Source organism: Lagopus leucura, unplaced genomic scaffold, assembly GCF_019238085.1.
Source record: "Lagopus leucura isolate 7727_CA_CO unplaced genomic scaffold, USGS_WTPT01 Super-Scaffold_739, whole genome shotgun sequence".
NCBI lineage: Eukaryota > Metazoa > Chordata > Aves > Galliformes > Phasianidae > Lagopus > Lagopus leucura.
Genome location: NW_024962255.1, coordinates 240,581 through 263,330, shown reverse-complemented (window position 1 = coordinate 263,330; position 22,750 = coordinate 240,581). Strand labels below are relative to the sequence as shown.

Here is a 22,750-nt window from a genome sequence, read left to right as displayed (position 1 = left end):
GAGCCGGGCTGGGCCGCGCAGGCGCCCGCAGCGCTTCCGAGCGGCCGCGGCGGAGACTTCCGGGCGGGTAGGAGGGACGGGAGTGGGCCGGGGCCGGCGGGAAGCTGCGGGAGGCTGGGGGAGGGAGAGCGGAGCGGGCGCCCGGTCCTGTTCTCTGTGTCGGCTTTGGGCCCGCAGCGCTGCTGCAGGGAGCCGCTCGGAAAGGGCCCGGCGTTGCGTCTGTAGCGCGTGGTTCTGATACGTACGGCAGGCCGCGGCGGGCACTCGGTGCGAGCCCTTCGGCTCCTGCCTTCCAGCCTGCGGGTCCCGCTGCTGGGAGAGAGCGGGCGTCCTTACAGCCCTCCCGGCAGCTTCTGCGGGGCTTCAGCCCCTCTCCCCTTGAGTCAGCGCCGCCCTCGGAGACCTCTCCGCTAACGTGGTGCCTGGAAGGCAGCCCTGCTGCTCTCCACCCTTAGACCGATTCTGCAGCAGGGCAGAAGCAAGCAGGACGAGGGACTTTCCTTGCAGCTCCCCTTACACAAGCTTCTTTGTTCCTGTCCAATGTCTCAGCACACCCTGCGGGCTTACAACGCAGCTGGGAAGCGTTATTCTTAAACCAAAACGCTAACTTGACTCTCTGCCTTTCTTCTCCGTGTCCTGTGCAGCGGCAGTTTGGTTTTCACTCACAGCATGAATGAGTTCCGCATCCACCACGATGTCAACGAGCTGCTCAGCCTGCTGCGTGTGCATGGTGGTGAGGGGGCTGAGGTGTACATCGACCTGCTGCAGAAGAACCGCACGCCCTATGTCACCACCTCTGTGTCTGCACACAGCGCTAAGGTGGGCAGAGGGGTGGCGTTGCAGGGAGCTGTGCCTGGGGCCTCGCCGCAGGTGTTGAGCTTCCTTTGACAGAGCTGGTACAAGCACTGTACCTGTGATGTGTGTTCATTCTGGGGGAAGCGTTAAAAGTAGCTTATTTTGTGCCTGGCGTGGTTGGTTCAATTTTTAATTAGAGGAGTTATCTACTGGAGAAGTAAATCAAATGAAAAATAGTAGCTGTGTGATTAAATGTGATTATATTTGCTCTCAGTAAGTTTGCAGATGACACCAAGTTGGGAGGAAGTGTCGATCTGCTTGAGGGTAGAAAGATGTACAGAGGGATCGGGACTGGCTGGATCACTGGGCTGAGGCCTGCTCTATGAGCTTTAGGCCAGGTGCTGGGGCCTGGGCAGAGTGGCTGGTAAGCTGAGTGGAGGTAAATGATCTGGGGATGTTAGTTGACAGTCAGCTGAACATTGAACCAGCAGTGTGGCTAAGTGACAAAGAAGGCCAGTGGCATCCTGAAACAGTGGTGTCAGAAACAGTCTGGTCAGCTGGATCAGGGAGGTAATCGTAAAAAAAAAACCCTCAATGCTGTGTTCAGTTTTGGACCCCTCACTACAAGAAAGACATTGAGGCCCTGGAGTGTATCCAGAGGAGGGCAACAGAGCTGTGAGGGGTCTGGAGGACAAGTCTTATGGGAGCAGCTGAGGGAAATGGAATTGTTTAGTCTCAAGAAGAGGTGGCTCAGGGGAGACCTTATTGCTCTACAGCTCCCTGAAAGGAAGTTCTGGGAAGGTGGATGTTGGCTTCTGCTCCCAGATAATAGCAAAAGGATGAGGTAATGGCTTTAAGTTGTGCTGGGGAAGTTCTGATTGGATATGAAGATAAACTTCTTCTCAGAATGAGTGCTAAGTTATTGGAACTGTCTGCCCAGGGAGGTGGTAGAGTCACCGTTCCTGAAGGTGTTCAAGGAATGTGGGGATGTGTCACTGAGGGACATGGTTTAGTGGGCATTAATGGTGGCAATGGGTTAACGATTGGATTAGATGATCTTAGGTGCTTTTTTCCAACCTTTATAATTTTTTGAATAGTATCTGGCTTTTTTTTTTTTTCTTTGAACATCATCGAATATGTCTGGGATTTAAAGCCTGGTACCCTCATGACTAGATGTTTTTCTGTGGCCATAATACTGCTTTTCATTGCTGCCTTCCAAATCAGTCCATCTTAATTACCAGTGTGAGGCCAATACTGCATTGTTCAGTCAAAGCCTGAACCCTGAAGTACTCTGCTGGCGGCAGCAGCCTGCATCTTTTCTGCCTCCTTGTACAATGCTTTGCTCTGGAATGTTGGAATAATAATGTACCTTAAATGTTAAATATTCATGTGGTCTTTTACAGGTAAAAATAGCAGAGTTTTCTAGAACTCCTGAAGATTTTTTAAAGAAATATGATGAGCTGAAGTCTAAAAATACCAGACATCTAGATTCTTTGGTGTACCTACTGTCAAAGCTCACAGAAGACAAAGAGGTTTGTTTCTGTGTTAGAACTGAGCATGTTATAACTACTTGGCAGTAGCATCAACACAGTGATTTTAAATATGCACACTATCTGATGATAGTATTCATTGGAATGCATTGAAGTCAACAGAAGACATCCAGATCTAGCATTTACTTAATTTTTTAAGTACTGTTGAGAATTACACCACTGTTGATTTAGACCACTGTAAGGCATGAGACTGGAACAGAAATACCTGTAGTCTGAGCAGCTCACCTCTCTTATGGGCAGACGTGTTTTGTTGCAGTGTGTGCTGACCAGTGTTCACAAAATCTCTTTTGTTTTATGTATATACAGACACTCCAGTATTTGCAACAAAATGCCAAAGAAAGAGCGGAACTCACAGCAAATGTGGCAGCTGATAGCAGCACAAATTTCTCCATTCCCTCATCTACGTCCAAGATCTCTCTGCAGGAACTTGAGGAGTTGCGCAAGCAGCTTGGCTCTGTCACAGCCAACTCCAGCGCACAGCAGGTACTGCTGCTTCCCTCACCTTACATGTAAGATTTTTCCCTGCCGTTCGTATGTAGCTGTGCTCTTAACTTTTGCTGTGTAGGGGAATTGCAGGTATTTCTATCCATGCAGATAATCTGAATTTGCTCTCAAAATGGCTTTTGTCAAATTATATTAAATAATTGTGCTGTTCTTCATAAAAGCGGCCTTTTCTATTGAAGTCAGGTAAGGTGAGTTGAGTTTAGGCACAGCAGTTCTCACTGGGGCGTAGTGATGTGATTTCATTTTCCTGTTTCAAAGCACCTCCTTAACCCACGCAGATGTTTCCTTTCCTGCTGTCTCGCTCCAATTTATAGGAGGGAGAGGAGGTTCTTTTATTATCTATATACCCGGCGTGAGATTAAGAAGCAACGGTTCAAATGTTGGTCTGACCAGTTTATTACAAATCTTAATCAGGGGAAATGGGGAAGGAGAGGATGGACACTATTATGAATTAGGGTAATGGGGAAGGGAAGGAGGGCGATAGAAAAGATAGAAAAGAAGAAGCAAGGGGTCTTTATAGGCAGCAAGAGGGAGACAGTCACCACCATGGATCCAGCGAGGTTCGTAGTTCAGTCTTTGATCTTCAGTAGCGGTGGGTCATCAGGCGTTGTTGTTCTGTTGACAACAACGATGAGGCACGACGACCACGACCATGGCGATGATGGCCCCTTTTCAATGGTTTCAAAGTGGTTGAATCAGCTATCTTTGGAGTGACAGCTCAAAATCCAAAGTGGTTGAGTCAGCTCTCCTTTGAGTGGCAGCTTCTGGCTCTGGGATCTCAGCAGAAAACTCCTTTGATCTTATCTTCCTGGCCTTGCCAGCAGATAAGAGGGAGCAGGGAGGCGCCAACTTGTATCTTGCCTTCGCAGGATACAATGGCATTGTCCCTCAGTCTTCCATAGCAAACAGGAGTTATTTGGTAACAGGCTAGATCTTCTGCCAGTAAACAATCCTGAGCACTATCTTCCGAAGGCAAACAGTTCCAAAGATGTAAAATTGTCCACACAGCGATGTTGATTGCCACACAACATCCATCACTTGCCTCCTCAACAAAATACCTCAGGAAGCAAACTTTGAGCCAGAAAAACAAAGAAGGATTCTCACACCTGCCTGCAGCAGTGCTTGCTCAGCAACCTTTATGGGTCATTCTGTCCTTGCTGAAAACTCTGTTCTCCAGGATGTGTGAGTGCAGTGCCTTGTAAAATTGTTCCCCAAGCAGACAACCATTTTGTCTACTTAGCTATTGGAATTAGTGTTCTTGAAATAAGTGCTGCAAAGGCATTGTTAGTCAGTGATGGAGCTACACTGATCCTCCTATACTGTGCATATCAGGCTTTTTGCCTGTCTCATCCAAATCCTTCATGGAAGATCTGAGTCAAGCAGTTGATTTAGATCCTGAAAGGGAGATTAATTTCCAGTAGGAGAAGAGATCTTTTAAAAAGGATTTATGTATGATTTGCTCAAAGAGGAGAGAAGAGGAAGTGGTGTTTTCTGGGATGTTCAAATACAAGTTGATTGCCATGCATACTTTTCCTTTGAGGCACAGTTCTGCTTGCAGCCAAAGGAAGTGGCAGCGCAAGCCAGCAAGATGCAAAGCTTATGTGCACTTGTTTCCTTCCCACATTCCTCTCACCTCTGAGACCTTCAATGAGAAGAAAATAAAATGACTGTGTGCAGATCCCATTTCACATACGTGTGGAGCTTAAGAAATGGCTTTCATAAGCACGTCCCCCATGTTTTTGCACTTGTGGCAGTTTTTGTACATCACATAGAACTCTCAAGCTGAATATTAGTCTTTCACCATATTTATTTTACTGACAGAGATCCAGTGCCAGGAATGGAAACTCTTATGGTCTTGTAAAAGCTCACTTCCTTTGCAATCAGAGCAAAATCGCTGTCATTTTCCACCAATGTATTGTCTGGATGGCATTTCATGTGCACCTACTTCTTGGGCAGTGTGCAGAAACTGATTTCAGAGGTGGTCATTGGCCTGTTCGCAAGTTCTCCTTGGATGAGATGTGGCTACTTTCTCCTTCTGGAACTAATTTGATGTTAAAAAAATGATGATTAAAACCTACACTGTTCTACTGAAATATCAATTATTCCACTTTCTGTTTTCAAATTATTGGCTTATAATCAATTTCTGCTTAAAATTGAAAAAAATTTTGTACTTCCAAACATCTCTCTTTCTTCATTCTTTTCTCTCTCTTTTTTTTTTTTCTTTTTTTTTTCCTTTTCATCAGCCTCTTGAGCTTACACGAAAAATGCTCCGAGATAAGCAAAATAAGAAGAATTCAGGTCAGCCTGTTCCAGTGTTTCCATCCTGGGTGTACGAGAGGCCTGCACTTATTGGGGATTTCTTAATTGGCACTGCTCTAAGCACTGACGTAACGGTACCTATAGGTATGTGATACATAGTGAAAATTATGTTTTGTACTTGTTCAGAATAGCCGTTCAGATTCTGTCATAATTAGGATGAAAGCAAAACTTGCCTCCTTGAAATCTGTGGAATGAACAGGGTTCAAAAAAAAACCAACAATACCCAACCAGATGTGTTTTCTTCAAAGTGTTTCTCCTGTGCTAGCTTCCAACTCCACCATTAATCCATAAGATTTAATCTGCTTTGAGTTTCCCAGTCCTTCTTCCACACAGTATACTGCAGGAGCATCCCATCTGCGTTCTCAGCTGAAAAATCTGCAGTTGCACCTTTCGGGGAGCATTCATCAATCCATGCAGCTCATTCTCTCCAGTAAGGCTGTGACAACCTCCCTGATTTGCTCGTAGTCAGAGCAATAGAGGACTGATCTCACTCTTTTGTATTATAGCTTTAGACAGAGCTGTGTATAGTTTGTGATTTGTAAATTAGATTAAAGAAAGGCAACAGTTGTGCTAGAGGTTCATGCTCTATTCTGCAAGAAGGTAGACACACCTGCAGGAATCCAGTAGCTTCTTCCTGGCATGGATTTGTGCCTTGTCTTAGGGGCACAGAAAAGTAGAGATCACAAGTAGTTTCATTCTTGTGTGTTTCCCTGTTGTCAAATGGTTTGTGTAGCTGTATGGGAATTTTAAGCATGTCTGATGCTTACATGTACAGTCCATGGTGTTTTTTTTTTCCAGACTTTTGAACCACACGACAGAGATTCTCAGTGACAACAAATGTTTTTTTTGTTTTTTTTTCCTCCTTAGGGATTAACAAATTCTGTAGTGCCCAGAAATCACTGGTAAGATCAGACACCTCTCAAAACTGTTTAATGCTGCACCAGCACATACAGTCCTACAGTGGAGAGGGATTGTTAGCTGGTTTTGTGAGATAAGGCTAGTTGTGGTGAACACTGTAGCCATCCTGGTCTCCAGTCTTTTGATGTACTTCATTATATTTCAGTTTGAGTCCTTTGCACTTCTTTGTATCTGATTTCCAGTTCACTTTACCAATCAGAGACCCTATAGCTTGCAGTTCACTTGTAGCTTTGGCTGAGCTAGTGTTTTGTTTTGTGTATTTGAGTTTTATTCTTTGTATTTGAGTACTTCAGTGGAGGGGAGGTAGGAGAATTGTTGGCAAGGCTGGAACTCATGTCCAGTGAAATTGAGCCCATTTGGATGGAAGAGTGAACAGTGCAAGTTCTCTCGTCCATGGTTGATGGATGCATATTTCTGTCCACTTGATTTGCTTTGGGTTTACATAATGAGCAAAGGCTTCTATTTTCCTGGACAGCAAGGTTTAAGATTGTGGAGTTGACTGTAACTCAGTTTTATTTCTCTGTATCTTGGTTCAGGTTTGTATGATCTTCCTTTGTTCTCTCTGAATGGTAGTATGTCATCCTTTTAGGCTTCAGGTGCTAGAGCATGAATGGAAGATCTGGACGTACTGCAGCATGTTCTGATTATGTTCTTTTCTGCTGTCTCTATGATCTTCCTTTGTTCTCTCTGAATGGTAGTATGTCATCCTTTTAGGCTTCAGGTGCTAGAGCATGAATGGAAGATCTGGATGTACTGCAGCATGTTCTGATTATGTTCTTTTCTGCTGTCTCTTTGAAAACAGGTACTCTGCCATTAGCATCCCAAGAATCCATGATTGTGGAGGACCTGCTGTATGTTTTGATTGGTGTGGATGGAAGATACATCACAGCACAGCCTATTGTTGGCAGGCAGAACCGAGCATTTTTAGTCGATCCAAACTTGGACTTGTCCATCAAAGAGCTGGTGACCAGGATTCTTCCTGTAGCAGCAAGTTACTCTGCTGTCACCAGGTACAGAGCTGTTGTTTCCTCCCAGAGGAGGATATTTTCCTTCAAGCATCAAGCTGCAGAATATGGAATCTGTCATTTTGCATATGATGACTTTCAAGCTAAATTTAAACCTGTAGGGGTATAAAATAAAGAGAGAGAATTTATTTAAAATGGCTTTGGCTATATATGTTTTAGCTGGCATTCTCCTACGTGGCGCCACTTCGCGTTTTCCTTCACCTTGCCTTTGCTTTGTCCAACATCTGACTTGCCACAGGCAAAGTTTAAATGTGTCTGCTTACTGTGGCTTGTCTTTTCCCACTTTGCTATGATTTTCTCCCCCCTTTCTGCTTTTTGCTATCTTCTGGGCATCCAGGACTAAGACAATCCTTGTGTGTGCTGCTGACCAGGAGAGCCTACAGCTTCCTAGTTTCTGGTGGCTATCTAAGTAATTGTTGAAAGGTCTTAGTTGTAAGGTACACCTCACTGACAGCAGAAGTTTGTAATATGGATGCTGCATTTGATTTGATCAGCAGAAGATCAGCAAAGAGGGAGAAGCACTTTCAGGAAGTGATTTGTCCAGTCTTTTTTGCCTGACTGATTCCAGGTGATATGGCTTGCATTCAGAAGCCTCTGTCCACTAAATAAGATACACGGAGCCAGCTAAGAATGATCAGGTGAATCACTAGCCTGAAGCTAGTAGCAAGCTTTCCTCAGTGTTTGGTTCCATGATATTGTGTCCTTTTGAGACCTTCTCCTGTCCTCTTGTCCTAATCATAAGGTTGTGCAAAGGCAATTGCCTTGAAAATACTGGCACTCAGTTTTTTTTATAGTGGATTTGCAAGTAATTCTAGATCCCCTTCAATTTAGAAGGAAATGTTTTCCTACAGCTTTCTAAACTAAGAAGTGTGGTGGTGAGAAGTAGACAGGGGCCAGAGAGCAAATGCTAAACCTAAAACTTAGCTGAAAACCAATGTTTTCCAATGCAGTATCTTCTCTTGTGCTTCTACTGTGTTCTGAAGTTGAAATTCCTGAAAATGTTGGAAATTCCCTTGTCTAGACGAGATTCTATTTTGCATTTTACAGGTTTATAGAGGAGAAGTCTTCCTTTGAGTATGGACAGGTAAATCATGCGCTGGCTGCTGCTATGCGGACTCTGATCAAGGAATACATGATACTAATTACCCAGCTGGAACATCTTCAGAGACAGGGACTTCTCTCGCTGCAGAAACTCTGGTTTTATATCCAGCCCACAATGAGGACCCTAGAGATTCTTTCTTCACTTGGTAAATTTAAAAAATACAGTCATTATGTTTAGACAGGTGCATGAAAACTAGACAAATAAACAATACAGACAGGGTATGTGTCATTTCAATTTTGTTATATTAAATAAGAGGGACTAAGAGGAGGACTGTACTTGTCAGACCTCTGCCATTTTTGAGAGCAGTAGGTTCTCTGAATCATGCCTGTTGTTACTATATCTCAGAATAAAAGTGCTGTGTGAAGAGGCACAGTATAACCCATTTGAGAACATACATGGCATGCGCATCCCCCACGAGTGCCTCCTGTCACATAACTGCTCATACAGAAGTGGAGTGGTTTGCAGTCTTTTCATTAATACCATTTTAATAGCTTCATTTTCTCGCTCCCTTGTATTGTTTCCTCAGTAGTTTTGCTTAAATTAAACTCTTTGACATGAGGTTACTCTTGCATTTCTCTCTACTCAGCCCAGAAAATTTATCTGGACACAAATATCTGTTCTATATAGAATCTGGAAATGGATGATCCATCTTGGTATTTATTTTTCCCGAAATATTCACATTTTTGGAACACTACAGTTAGCCATCTGTTTGAAGATTTACTTCAGTGTCAAGCTCATGACACTACTGTATTCCTCTTCCTCTGTCCCTTATATCCTTTTTGCAATGCAAAGGGTGAATTTTATTATGAATCTACCTAAGTCCAGGTGTTTCAAGCAGTGTACATGATTAGTTCAGGGTTACAGTGGAGAATAGATGTGATTTTGAGATCAGAGATTTCTTAAGCAAGTCATTGAGATATGGGATTTTTTCATTAGCATCTTGAGAGAAAAATCTCCATGTATGATGTAGAAGCTATGAGATACCTTATGTCTACCTGAGTCCAGATCTCACAGAATGACCCGGGTTGGAAGGGACCTCAAGGATCACGAATCTCCAACTCCTGTTCCATACGCAGGGCCACCAACCTCCCCATTTAATACCAGACCAAGCTGCCTATGGCCCTATCCAACCTGGCCTTGAACACCTCCAGGGATGGACGGGGCATCCACAACCTCTCTGGGCAGCTGTTCCAGCACCTCACCACTCTCTCTGTAAAGAATTTCCTCCTGACATCCAGCCTAAATCTTCCCCTCCTTCGACTTAAAACCATTTCCCCTTGTCCTGCTGTTATCTACCCTTTCAAAGAGTTGATTCCCCTCCTGTTTGTAGGCTCCCTTTAGGTACTGAAAGACTGCAGTGAGGTCACCCTGCAGCCTTCTTTTTTCCAGGCTGAACAAGCCCAGCTCCCTCAGCCTATATTCATAGGGGAGGTGCTGCAGCCCCCTGATCATTTTTGTAGCTCTCCTCTGGACCCTCTCCGACAGGTCCACATATTTCCTGTATTGGGGCCTCACACCCAACTTCAGATGGGGACTCATGAGGGCAGAGTAGAGAGTGATAATCACCTCCCTGTCCCTGCTACCCACCCCTCTTCTGATGGAATCCAGGATACCGTTTGCTTTCTGAGCTGCAAGAGCACACTGCTGGCTCATGTTAAATTTTTCATCCATGAGGACCCCCAGGTTCTTCTCTGCAGGGCTGCTCTCAAGGACTGCTCCTTCCAGACTGTAAATATGCCTGGGATTCCTCTAGCCCAAGTGCAAAAACTTGCACTTTGCTGTCTTCTTGATCTCTTTGTGCATATAAATGAAGAATCTTGTGTGTCTTACATCTATATTTTTTATTTCAGCTACTTCTGTGGATAAGGGTGAGTGTATGGGAGGGTCAACCCTGAGCTTACTCCACGATAAGACTTTCAACTACACAGGAGACAGCCAGGCCCAGGAGCTGTGTCTGTATCTAACCAAGGCAGCCAGTGTGCCCTATTTTGAAATTCTGGAAAAGTGGATATATCGAGGCATCATTAATGACCCATACAGGTAAAGAACAGTTACAGAATAAAAACAAAATGAAAAAGTTAAGAAATACCCTTCCTCTCGTGTCCCTCTTTGTGTTCCCTTCTCACATCTACATCCTCTCCAGGACAGTCGTGAGCTCTGTTCTTACAGGATGCTATTCTCATAGCTCAGTGAATCTATGTTAATGTAGTGCACTATCATGATGATGATTCAAGCTAACAATACTCTTTGAAGTTTCTTGGCATTGGTTGAATTATTTAAAGCATTTTCTGTGTTTATGCAACATTCCTGTTGTCTGCATTTTCAGAATGCAAAGAGGGAAAAAAATAAAGTTAAAATAGCTTAAAAGAATGCCTTTCTGATTGTGAGAAAGCAAAGGCCAGCTTCCTCACCTATGCTCTGACAGCCAAATAACATTTAGACTTGATTCCTGAGCCCTATAGAATTATGTGGATTAGCACAAACACAGCACAAAATGCTACTTGTCTTAGTACAAACTAATTTCAGTTCTTGATTGAAATGTATCTTCATGAGACCTTACTTCTGATATATCATATTCCCACTGACCATACTAACAGGTCAAAAGAGTAATCCCCATTGTACCACTTCCTGCTTCTAAACATCTGCTTTAACTGTCCAGTGAATTCATGGTGGAGGAACACGAATTGCAGAAGGAGAAGATTCAGGAGGACTATAACGACAAGTATTGGGATCAAAGATACACTGTTGTTCAGCAGCAGATTCCCTCCTTCTTGCAGAAAATGGCTGACAAAATACTAAGCACGGGTAGGTAAAGATAGATTTATTTTTTAAGAGGAGTCTGAGATGATTGTTGCCATTGTTTTTGTAAAGATAAATTAAAGGATTGTCCAGCTACAACTTCTCAAAGAAACAGAAAGATTAAAAGCAACTCCAAATCATGAAAATGTGGGAAGGAGTCAGCAGTTAAAGGAGCTTCTGTCTTTCTGCTCTGGTATATGGGTACAATTTTATAGCAGCTAGATAGGTAGAGCTAGATGTCTGTGGTGTCTTTATTTGGGCACTTAAAGGCTGTGTGCTGCAAGTACAAACTTCTCAAAAGCTATTTATGAAGTGCAACAACAGATTTTCTTGGCTATCTGTAAAGGTGTTTTACCACCATTGGGGGCAGAAAACATTTCTAAATCACTTCTTAACCATAATATTAGTAGCCTAGTTTAAATTCTGTATCTTCTTTTGAAAGGCATCTAAATCTTTTCCAGTTTCAGGTTGATCTCAATATAAAATTTCACAATATACCTTCTATTCCATTCTGTAACAGTGATATGGAGGCTTCTCTCATGGCAACACATACAGTTGGTGCAAACGTGGATCACTGTTTTCTTTTCAGGGAAATATTTGAATGTTGTGCGAGAATGTGGACGTGATGTTACCTGCCCTGTGGCTAAAGAAGTCATCTATACTTTAAAAGAGCGAGCATATGTGGAACAAATAGAAAAAGCATATAACTATGCTAGCAAAGTTCTCCTGGATTTCCTAATGGAGGAGAAAGAGCTTGTGGCTCACCTAAGGTTTGATTTATTTTCTTAAGTACGTCTTAAATAGGTTGGTTCTGATTGCAAATGTCAGGTTTTAAAGTTAGCATTTTTTTCCTGGGATATTCTCTCTGTTTCTGTTAGAAATGTTGACCTGAAAAAAAAAGAAAAAGAAAAAGGGAAAGAGAAAGAAAAAGAAAAAGATAGATTTGTTTTCTCTTGAAATAAAATAAAAAAGAAATGTAAAATCGTAGAAATGTTGGATGGGAGGGACCTTTAGGAGTCTCTTGTCCAACTTCCTACTGGAAGGCTACCACCAAAACTACGTCTTGCCAAAACTGGCCACTAGGCTTAATCTGACTTTATCTGACTCAGTCTTGAAATTGCCTGCAACTACAGTGGTTTAAGGCTATGCTAGTACAATTTTTGCTCCAAAAAGTGGCAGTGATTATGTATATTCTCTGGCAAGATGCAAACTTCATCTTCCAGCTTTCCTGAGAGCTATTTCCAATCCTATTGCAGTTGACTCTCCCTGAGGCCTGGTGAAAATTGTAGTTAGTGCATCATACTATAGCAGAAGTCAACACAAGCACAGAACTGCTTCAGAAGTCAGTGCAGACACTTGGACAAGAGAGTCCATGATTTTGCTCTGAGATGGCAGCTGCCTCTCAGATGGATCTGGACTCTGGAGGTTGGGTTGTTGTCCAGGATAGCAGTGTAATCCATTGCCTAGCAGTGCAGTGCATACTTTTATTCTCAGGGTACATTTTTACAGCAGCAGAAGAAGAGCTGCACAACAGCGTTCTGACTGAGGTGACCAGAAGTAGGACAGCACATGTTAAAAAAAAAAATATCCAAATAGGTTGTTTTTGTCTGTTAAAAAGCAAGTTAAAAAACATGTTTTTTTGGAAACATAATCAGTGATCTTCATTTTCTTGAGCAGATCTATAAAACATTATTTCCTGATGGATCAAGGGGACTTTTTTGTTCACTTCATGGATCTCACAGAAGAGGAACTTAAGAAGCCTGTGGATGACATCATAACTACTAGGCTAGAAGCATTGCTTGAGTTGGCCTTGCGAATGAGCACAGCCAACACAGATCCTTTCAAGGATGATTTAAAGGTAAAAAAGTGTGTAAGCGGAAGGCTTGCCATGTATTGAGGAAATCTCCGTGTTTCTCTATGAGAAACTGCGGAAAATGCAGTGGAAGAAAGAAGAATTGGTGGCTATATTTCTGTAGGCCTTCTCAGATGAAGTATGTTTATTTCATTGACATTAGCAATGGGAAGCTCTGATCATGCAGCAAGGGGCTGCATTTTCTTGTTGATGTCTGAGCACAGAGAAAGTGCTTTTGAGTGGCATCAGGATGAGGTGAAAGGAGTAATGTATCTCTCAGCCGCGTTCTCAAGCTTGGATGTCCATTTTGGAGTGCAAGAAAATCATTGATTATAAGTTCTCACTACTAATGATTGTTGCAGCTCAGTTGAAAGCCTTTACAAATGTGAACCAGCATACAAACTGTTCTTGGGGAGATTGAGATGACTTGGTAAGCAGCACAGCAACACTGTCTGCTGCAGCACTGTCCAGATGGTGCCATTCCTCATCACTCCCTGGCTGATCCAGTGACTTGAGAGTGACTCTGATAATTTGCCACTTAACTGTTGTTACCTGGAAGTTGTGAGTACCCCGTGGCTTCATTGTTTCCCTGCTTTTCTTTATAGATTGACTTGATGCCCCATGATCTCATTACGCAGCTCTTGAGAGTATTGGCCATAGAAACGAAGCAGGAAAAGGCCATTATTGGTGCAGATCCCACAGAGCTTACTCTCAGTGGTCTGGAAGCATTTTCCTTTGACTACATTGTTAAGTGGCCTCTGTCCCTAATTATAAACAGGTAAGGTATCTATACACTAAAAAAAAAAAAAAGCAGAAGCTTTTGTACAGGTTTACAACACATTTCCAAACAGCAAAATGCTGCAAAGTTTGTCTTTAAAGTGACACTAAAAGTTGTTGATAAGTAGAGAATGCTTTGGGGTTATTGACTTGCACTTGCTCGTCTGGTAGACTAGGGCTTCTCTCTTCAGTACAGTGCTACCAGTCCATGCCTAAGATATGCATGGAAAGTTGATTTTAAATGATGGAAAGACGTAGATCAAAGGATACTTTATGAGCCTGGTCTCTGTTTTTTCTTGTAACCAGTCCCCCAGCTTCTGTTTGTCCATGGCTTTTTGAAGGATCTTTCTGAGAAGATTTTTTATTTGAAAGTGAACTCTCATTTAAGAATTTCTATGTTTGCAATCAAACATTTCTCGATGTGAAGTGCAAAAAAGCTTTCTGGTAGCCCTGGTTGCAAACTAGAAGGATACTACTGGCTGCTGCTAGAATATTGCAGCAGGCCATTTTGCATTAAATTGAGGTAGAATAAACAGAGTTCTTTGTTTTTCTCTGGTGACTTGTTTCTCCACAGAAACAGGGCAATGGTAGGCTGTGAGCCAGGGAAATGGGGCAAACAGTGGAAGGTGCTAAATGCCAGCAGTATCCTCTCACTTCTGTGAAATTATCAGTTGACACAGTGGAACTTCCTTAATGACACAGTGTCTCTGAAATTATGTCTCTTTCTTTCAAATTGGATATATTAACTTTGATTGTAACTATGGAAGTGAAAATGCTAAGTGGTACAGCTTCATGAACTGTATTGGCTGGAGCTCTGTGGACTCCTACGCTGAAGTGTCTGAGCACAGACCTGCACCCAGTCCCCGAGGCTATAAATAAGCATCCCATCTGTTTCTGACAGCGTGTTGCAGGCAGGGTGATGCTGCCTGTAGCTTGGTTGCAGTTTTTCTTAATCTTTTTGGAGAATCCTGGTGAAAGTTTTGGCAGTCGTTGCCGCCTTGCTGCAGCAGTGAGGTAACTGGAAGCTTTCAGACCCAGCTTGTATGTGAGTGATCTTTCTGCAGGTTGATCTCATCAGAGAAGAAGGCTCATGAAGTACCTGGTGGCAGGAAGTGTGAAGGAGGGACACTTCAGGAGGAATTCTTTGAGATGATTACAAATGCTTTTTTTTCATCTGTTAGAATTGTTTCAATGAAGATCTGTGTGCCTAAAGGCGTAAGGAGCATATTGTGTTAAGTCTCTTTGCCTCAAAGTAGCCTCAGCCTTCACAGCTTTCTGTCAATCTGAAGAAAGCTTAATCTGAATGGTTTTCTCCTTTCTTTCCAGGAAAGCACTGACAAGATACCAGATGCTTTTCAGACACATGTTCTATTGCAAACATGTGGAAAGGCAGTTGTGCAACGTTTGGATCAGCAATAAGACAGCCAAGCAGTTCTCCCTACATTCAGCTAAATGGTATGGCTTCCTTTTCTGCTGAGGCTTTGGGTTTCCTTCTTCCTAGTTAGATGCATTGTGACATGATTTGGATTATTTTGACATGGAACAGATCGTTGTAAAGTTCTGACTGGCAGAGGGAGGTCAAACAACATTTTAGGACGCAGTAGGAAGTGTCTGCTCAATAATCCTCGGGCTGCTTGATTTGTTCCTCTTTGGTGGCACAAAGTTTGGAAAAGGAATCGTAGGAACACACAGTGTCCTGAGTTGGAAGGGACTCATAAGGATCTTTCAGTCCAATTCTGGCTTCACACAGGACTACTCAAAATCCAGTTCCTATGTCTGAGAATGCTCCTTGAGCACTGGCAGCTCGGGGCTGTGACCTCTGCCCTGAAGAGCCTGTTCCATGCCCGCCACCCTCAGTCTCAGATGATCTCACTGGAGCACAAGGCAGGCCTGTGGCACTGCAAGGAAACACCTTCTGTCTTGTCAGTGGCACTCAGTTCTCACACCCTCAGCTACCTCGGCACTGACCTCAGCCAATGTGAGCTCTTGCTCTCTTGACACTTCAGAAGGATTAGTGGAGGAGACTTGGGGGGATCTGCAGTGCAAGCCCCTGCTCACAGCATGACTGTCACTAGTGGACAGGGTACCCATAGCTGAAACGTGAGGGGAGAGAGTCCCCATTGCTCAGTTTGTCCCAGTTTGTTGAAGGCTGTTCTTATTTTTATGTCACAACCTGAGACCTTGAAAGGAGCTCTGTATAATTCTGCCATTCTAATTTTGAAGTGAAATGGCATTGAATACCCTAGATAGGAGGTTATTTGTTTAAATCCAGGGATTCCTGATCATACTGATGGATAGGATGTTCTCAAGTATTCATTTAACAAGTGAGTTAGATGTGCTAGAATGTGCTAGAAAGAAACGTGAAGCATTCTGCATGTTATATTTCACACTGGTAGCAAACACGTCTCACTAGTTAAAGTGATAAAATGGATTTAATACTGTCCATTTATGGTTGGACGTGATCAGATTACAGATTAACTGTTTAGTGCACAGCAGGTTCAAAGCTCTGAATCTCACAGTTGAGGGGAAAGTCGTTTCCATACATGGAAGTTAATCAGAGATGTTCTGCAATAACTTGGTAATCACTCTCAGACTGCAGCAGGGAATTTGCCTGGACAGAAATAGTTAGCTCTGCTTTGCTTGGCTGTGCAAGTTGGTTCTCTGTGGCATTTGCTAGCTCAGAGTTGTATGGGCGTGATTTCTCCCCTAGGTTTGCTGGTGCTTTCACACTGCGGCAGCGAATGCTGAATTTTGTGCAGAATATCCAGTATTACATGATGTTTGAAGTGATGGAGCCAACATGGCACATTCTCGAGAAGAACTTGAAATTGGTGAGTGTGTGTGCTTGAGACTAGTTAGAACAGCAATCTTATGTTATCAAATTTAATGTAAGGAGAAGATGCCTTGTTTTAGTTACTGTTAAATGTTCTATTGGAGGAACTGTTCTTATCACACTACAAACAGTGCTGCTGTTCTGCATCACCTTTCTGCTTTGTTAGTCATGTATCCCTTTCCTCTACCGAACCCTCCTGTCTGTGCCCAACTTCCATGCTCTCTTCATCCTGTTACGGAAGGGCAGCATTCTGCTGAACATCACCAAGAATAAAAAAGTGTGGATAAGGAAGAAGGATGTGAGGTGCAAAGATCACAAGCAGGACCAGACATCTTCCTCTGATTCCTTGGCTGACTAGCAGCTCTCTTAAAAGCCGCGTCTGTGCTTTCTCTTCCTTGGAACTGCCAAAGATTAGGCCTTTGAGGCAGGAAGAGGCCTTTCACTTTATTTTTCATAGTAAGGACTATTTGTTGTAAAAAGTGTTTTTCCTCTTCAGATAGTTATTCTCCTGGTCCATTTCCACTAGGCTGGAGAACTTTTTCATCCCTGTGATGTCTGGGAGAGGCTAAGCTCATTTCCTGCTGGTTTTTATGCCTGACAAGGGGGCATCTGGGCAAAATACGCCTGACCTCTCCTTTCACGGACATGCAGTGTTCTGGGCTGAGAGATTTTCTAAGTGTGTAACGCAGTGTTCCTGGTTCATTGATCAAAATAAAGTCTGTGACTTTATAACTCTTTGCCCTAGCACAAACTCCAGGTAGGAGTTTTTATCTCCTGATGGGCATGTGAGATGCCTTTATCACCTCAGAGAGAAGCATATTCCCAGTGAGCATCCTACCTCCCTGTTTAAAGCCAAGAATGAGAAGACCCCAGAAGAACAGAAGCTGACATTCCAGAACAGGCTGTTAAAGAAGCCCTCAGATGCCTTCTGAAATGTGATGTAATCAATTCAGATTAGAAGGTTCCAGACAACAGAGAAAAAAATCTGTTACTGGAAGACCAAGGATTTGGTAAACACATCTCTCCTTTCCCTTTTTACCTGACTGCAGTAGTGGTCCGGACTTTTGAGTTACTGTTAGGCAGGTGAAATTCATCAGGCAAGTAAAGGATGATGCTTGATTACTGGCAGATCAAGTGAAAGCTACAGCAAAGCTGCGAATACATGTTGTCTGTCTTGCCATCAGCCTGGCCTAGCCTGCAGCTTTGTTGTTTGCCTGGAACACATGCCAGAGCATTGGCTGGAATTGCCTGGCTGTGGCTGGTTTCAGGCATACAGCCTCTTTGGACATGACTATGTGAGAGGAAAGCATTAAAAAGCAAAAAAAGATGGCATCCTAGGTTGCTTTGGCACTGTTAACTAAACAAAAGCAGAGACATAGGCTGCTCTGTGTTACATAGCAAATGGCTCCACTGAGTTCTGTACAGTGCGGTACAGGATCAAATTTAGGCTTTGATCCTGACGGGAGTTGAGCAGATACATTGGCAGTGCTGGTCTAAAGCTTTGGTGTCCTGGTTTGGTTTTTCATTAATGTACTGTCTTCCAACAGGCTTCTAATATTGATGATGTTCTGAGCCACCACACGAGCTTTTTGGACAACTGCCTGAAGGACTGCATGCTGACCAACCCTGAGCTGCTGAAGATCTTCTCCAAACTGATGTCTGTGTGTGTCATGTTCACAAACTGCATGCAGGTATGTACAGTCTCCCCCATTTTATCATGCCAGCTGCTCTGTGTGCAAGGCAGCCATGATGATCTCTTAACATGATTGCTCTCTTACTCTCAGTGTAGTCAGAAGAGCTTCTTTTCCCACCCACAACAGGCTTTATGAGCTCAAACTTTTCTCCACATGATTTCTGTGGCTGTTCCCTCCACAAAATTCTATGCGCTCTTCTTTTCCAGTGTTGGAACAGTTTCCTGTGGACCTAATTGCCTCTCTTCATCCATTCTTGCAGCAGAATTTGAGATGAAAACTGGAGGGCTGGCTAGGTTTTTGTTCGTGCAGAAGCCAGCTGAGGACCAGCCATGAAGACTGATCTCCTTAGGCAAAGTCTAGTCAGTGTATCAGGGAACCCATTTAAAAACAAAAGAAAACCAGACAGTTAGCTTTAGTGGGGATTAACTAGCTGCAGGCCTAGGAGGGGTGCATCAACCTCATGCATTGCTGTTGTGAAGGAGATGGGTTTTAACCATGTCCCCAACCCTCTGCCCTTTACAGAGGTTCACCCAGAGCATGAAGTTGGATAGCGAGATGGACTGGCTCAGCCTAGAACATGGCACAACGCTGGGCCCACCTACAGAGGAAGAGCGTGCAGAAGAGACTGCAAAGAAGAAGCTGACTAACAAGGTGGGGCGCTGGGTGCATTGATGGGCTCTGTAAATGTTGCCTGGGGCTGCAGCTTGATTGGAGTGGCTGTCCTGCCTCCTACAGGTGGACCTTTCTGGTTTCCAGCACACCTCTGGCCCCGAAAGCAGAATCTTTGTAGAATGTGGGGATATTTCTGAGGACGCTGTGGAGCACTGATAGCACTCTCAAGTCTGCTTTGAGGACCTTGTCTCCCACAGCAGTTGCTGCAATTGTTCTTCAGTTCTTAGCTGTATTTCCAGCTGTGTGCATGAAGGTGGATGAGCCAGTAAGCTTGGAGTCCAACACCCCTTCCCTTCTGTATATGAGATGTTTGCCTTGTCTGTGTTTCTATATTTTTCCCTGTTTAGACGCACACTTACTAAGCCACTTGTTATGCTCTGCTGTTAGTAGAAAATAACCAACAGCATATATTTGAGGATTATTCTACTGAGGTCTACTTTGGTGTCCTCCCAGATGGGCAAGGCAAGGTTTTTAACCACTGAGGATCTTGCAGCTGTTTTGAAAATGTTATTGCAGTGCCTGAGTTACCATTAAGTTTTATGGCAGTATTTATGACCAGGTTTTGAAAAAGGGATGGTACTGTTGCATCTCCTTGACAAACACAAGTCCTTTGTCTTGATAGCTTTTAGCGGAGCATGCTGATAACCTCCATCTGACATCTGGCTTTGAAGCAACCATCAACAAGTTTGATACTAATTTCTCAACGCATCTGCTGGATCTGTTGGACCGGCTAAGTGTTTACAGCACCAATGACTGTGAGCACAGCATGCTTAACATCATCTACAGGTGAGCCAGGGGTTTTCTCTCAGTAGCTCAGATTCAGCCCAGAAGCAGTGATTGCTGTTTTATAGCTGTGTGTGTCTGCCTCATCAGAGGAAAGACTGAAATTGCAAGAAATGTCACTTTGTGTTTCAGGCCATACTTTGAAAAATAGTCTTTTGAATTTTGTGAATTTTTTTTTGTTCTAATCCATGTGTTAGTTCACACTGCTTTATGAAGTGTTCCAGCAGGAGATCGGGCTTTTGGATGTCATTGCAGGCAGTGCTGGGCATGGCCAACATAGTGCTGATGGCCAGGTTGCCTGCTCTTTTCATAGAAGAGCATTGTGACCCACAGTCCTCGAGTCTCAGCAGGAACATGTGGAGATCCTTCTGTTGGTGGCATCACCCAGCTCAGCTCAGGCTGGAGCTGGTTTTCACCTTGCTTAGAAATGCAGAACAGTATCAAGTCCCTGACAATCCTTTCTGTCAAGACACAGAAGTCCTGCAGCCTTCCATCACACTTTATCACACGCTGTGCCAGAGATTACACCAATGCCTTTTCTGCCGATAGCTCAGGTGTCAGGTGTCCTCCCACTATTCCTAACTTAGCAGAGGTTCACCTCTTTTGTCATTGACTCTCCACCCTTCTGTGAACTGTTTATGGTTCCATAGGATGGTGGAAGCTCTCTCTTGTGGTGCTGCACCATGGAGACTGGTGTTGCATCCCATTTGATGCCATGTCCCTGGTGCTGTGGCTGGGAGTTGATCCATGCAGAAGCTGTGCAGGCAGTGCTCCCAAGTGCTTCAGACTTGTTCTTCACAAGTTCTTCCTGCTTCTGATGAATAGAGAAGGATGGTGATTCAGCAGGATGTAAGAAAACAGAATGCTTCCGTTGTCTGGTTGCACTAAGGACGGTGACCTAAAACTGTATCAGGCTGCTTTCAGAGCGGGGTCTGAGGCCTCTGCCTCCAGGCACTTCCACATCCCACTTCTGTAGAAGGGCTAAAAAGGAAGTACTGTGTCTTAATGCTGCCATCACTGTCATGTCTCCCAGTCAGGACTGCATAGGACCATGCAAATCTTCACTGAGGGTTTTGGCACAGATGGACTTTGAGTTACAAAAGCAGGTGTCCCCATTTCCTCATCTAAAATACTGTATGTTAGCAGGACACACAGCAGAATGTGTCCTTCCATTTCCAGGGGCTGCTCAATAGCATTTTAAGAAGCGGAAGCACCACGGCGAATGGCCAGCTCTCATTCAGTCTGCACAAATTATCAGATCCAGTTGTGGACACTGTAGCAACAGGAACCCAGGGACCAGAATGAAAACGATTGCATCTAAAATAACATACTTGAGATAGAGAGAGAATAGATTGTGGGATACGCTGATCCTCTCTTACGAACTGTAACCACAGATCTTCAGCATGCTGAGGGTGCTCGGGTGTCTTGGCTTCTTCAGCAGTGCTGACAGAGAGTTGGTGGCTGCAGAAAGTGCCCACAGTCACTGCCCAGTTGGGAAAGGGTGCAGCATCAGAGCAGAGGGAACTGTCAGGTGGATGACTTTGAATCCAAATGCCCTAAAATCTTCACTCATTAAGTGCTGCTAGTGCTATCCTTCTTCCACAAATTTGGAAGCAACGGGAAGGCTGAGCATGGAGGAGGATCACTGGGACGTACAGAGTGATGCAAAAAAGAGTGAATGTGTGCTCCAGCCACAGAATGAGAATACTGAGTGGGATTTGGGAAGGACTGCACCTATCCTTAGGAGTTACTGAAGATAATTTAATCCTAAAAACAGAGTTGGAAAGGAACAGGATGTGAATGAGTCCTGCCTGTGTAAGCCCATAAGTTGGAATCAAAATTCAGTAAATAATCCTGCCTTAGTGTCATGTGTCCTTTGCATAACATTTAAAGGACAAAAGGGATGTAAGCTGCTCAGGCAGGAGAAAGCAGCTGATAAATTCCATCTGTCGAAGCTGTTTTCCCCAGTCATGAAAAACATCAAGGAACAATTTGCTGCCATTTCTGTAAGATTGTTAAGCAACATGAAACTCAAATGTTATGCCTATTCCGTAAGTATTGGAACAACTTATTTGATAAACGAGGAGAGTAATTTCTGTGTGATGTGCAGACTGCTGGCCCCTGCTGTTTGGTGCTGCTAGGGTGCACATTTCTCATAGGATCACAGAATGGTTCAAGTTGGAAGGGACCTCAAAAATCAGATAGTTCCACTCCTCCTGCTGTGGGAAGGGTAGCCAAGCATTGGATCAGACTGCACAGGGCCCCATCCAGCTTGGCCTTAAAGCCACTGGGGATGGGGCAATCTCAGCTTCTCTGGGTAGCCTGTGCCAGGGCCTCACTGCCCTCTGGGTGAAGAATTTGTTCCTAATCTAAAGCTCCCCCTCTTTCAGTTTAAATCAATTTCCCCTTGTCCTATCACTGCCTGCCTGCTTGTAAGTTCCTCTCAAGCACTGGAAGAACTATTCTCAGTTGCATGACTTTGCGCTGCGGAGATGTGCCTGGGGAAGGCCGCAGCGGAGTGGGGCAGGTGGTTCTGTGCGGTTCTGTGCCACTGAGGCACCGCCTGGATTACAAAGGAGATAGGCTGATGCTATGGGTGGTGCCTTGTGCTGCAGCAGCGTGTTAACTGCTTGGGGCTGCAGGGTGAGCAGGTTGACTCCTTCCTGTGCTTTGTCCTACAGGTTGGACTTCAATGGGTTCTACACGGAGCGCCTGGAGCACATGTCTGCAGAGCGGAGCCAAAGGGCAGCCCCACCACCCCCCCGTGCTGCCGTTCCAACCCCATGAAGGAGATGGAGGAGCAGTGGAACCTCTGAAATAAGTGTGATGGATCTGCGCTTCTGAGAGGCTTTTGTGAAGTCTTTTTTTTTTTTTTTTTTTGACTAGATTGTAAAATGATGTCTTTATGTGTTGTAAAATAAAAGTTAAAGAAAAAAATAAAAGTCAGAGTCCTGTTGGCACATGGCACGTGCCGTTGTTAGGTGACCAGAGCATGCTCTGGCCTAGCGGAAGCCCAGTGGGGGCTGCTGGTGGGGCCATCTGATCTGGCTCAGCCGATGGCTGCTCTGCTCCAGTGGCCCCTTTGAAGCTCTCCGGGTTCCTGTTGAGGGCCATTGCGCCTTGAATG

General features: G+C 44.1%; 1 protein-coding gene across 1 annotated transcript; it reads left to right on the top strand.

The window, feature by feature from the left end:
- Window positions 1-18: 18 nt before the first annotated feature.
- TUBGCP2 (tubulin gamma complex associated protein 2) lies at window positions 19-22,565 on the top strand. Its single transcript, XM_042862915.1, has 18 exons — window positions 19-67; window positions 645-819; window positions 2,199-2,327; window positions 2,652-2,828; window positions 5,093-5,252; window positions 6,889-7,096; window positions 8,159-8,358; window positions 10,064-10,253; window positions 10,873-11,018; window positions 11,602-11,782; window positions 12,690-12,870; window positions 13,470-13,642; window positions 14,968-15,096; window positions 16,352-16,472; window positions 18,022-18,165; window positions 18,691-18,819; window positions 19,463-19,626; window positions 22,305-22,565. Exons 2-18 carry the CDS (start codon window positions 670-672, stop codon window positions 22,408-22,410), a joined length of 2,688 nt encoding a protein of 895 aa, XP_042718849.1. The 5' UTR covers window positions 19-67; window positions 645-669; the 3' UTR covers window positions 22,411-22,565.
- The last annotated feature ends 185 nt before the right edge of the window (window positions 22,566-22,750 follow it).

Bases quoted from the DNA above. Each gene is read 5' to 3' on its own strand.
- TUBGCP2 (XM_042862915.1), top strand. From the start codon at position 670: ATGAATGAGTTCCGCATCCACCACGATGTCAACGAGCTGCTCAGCCTG. The intron at 13,643-14,967 runs GTAAGGTATCTA...CTTTCTTTCCAG, and splicing joins CTGTCCCTAATTATAAACAG to GAAAGCACTGACAAGATACC. The intron at 18,166-18,690 runs GTATGTACAGTC...TGCCCTTTACAG, and splicing joins TGTTCACAAACTGCATGCAG to AGGTTCACCCAGAGCATGAA.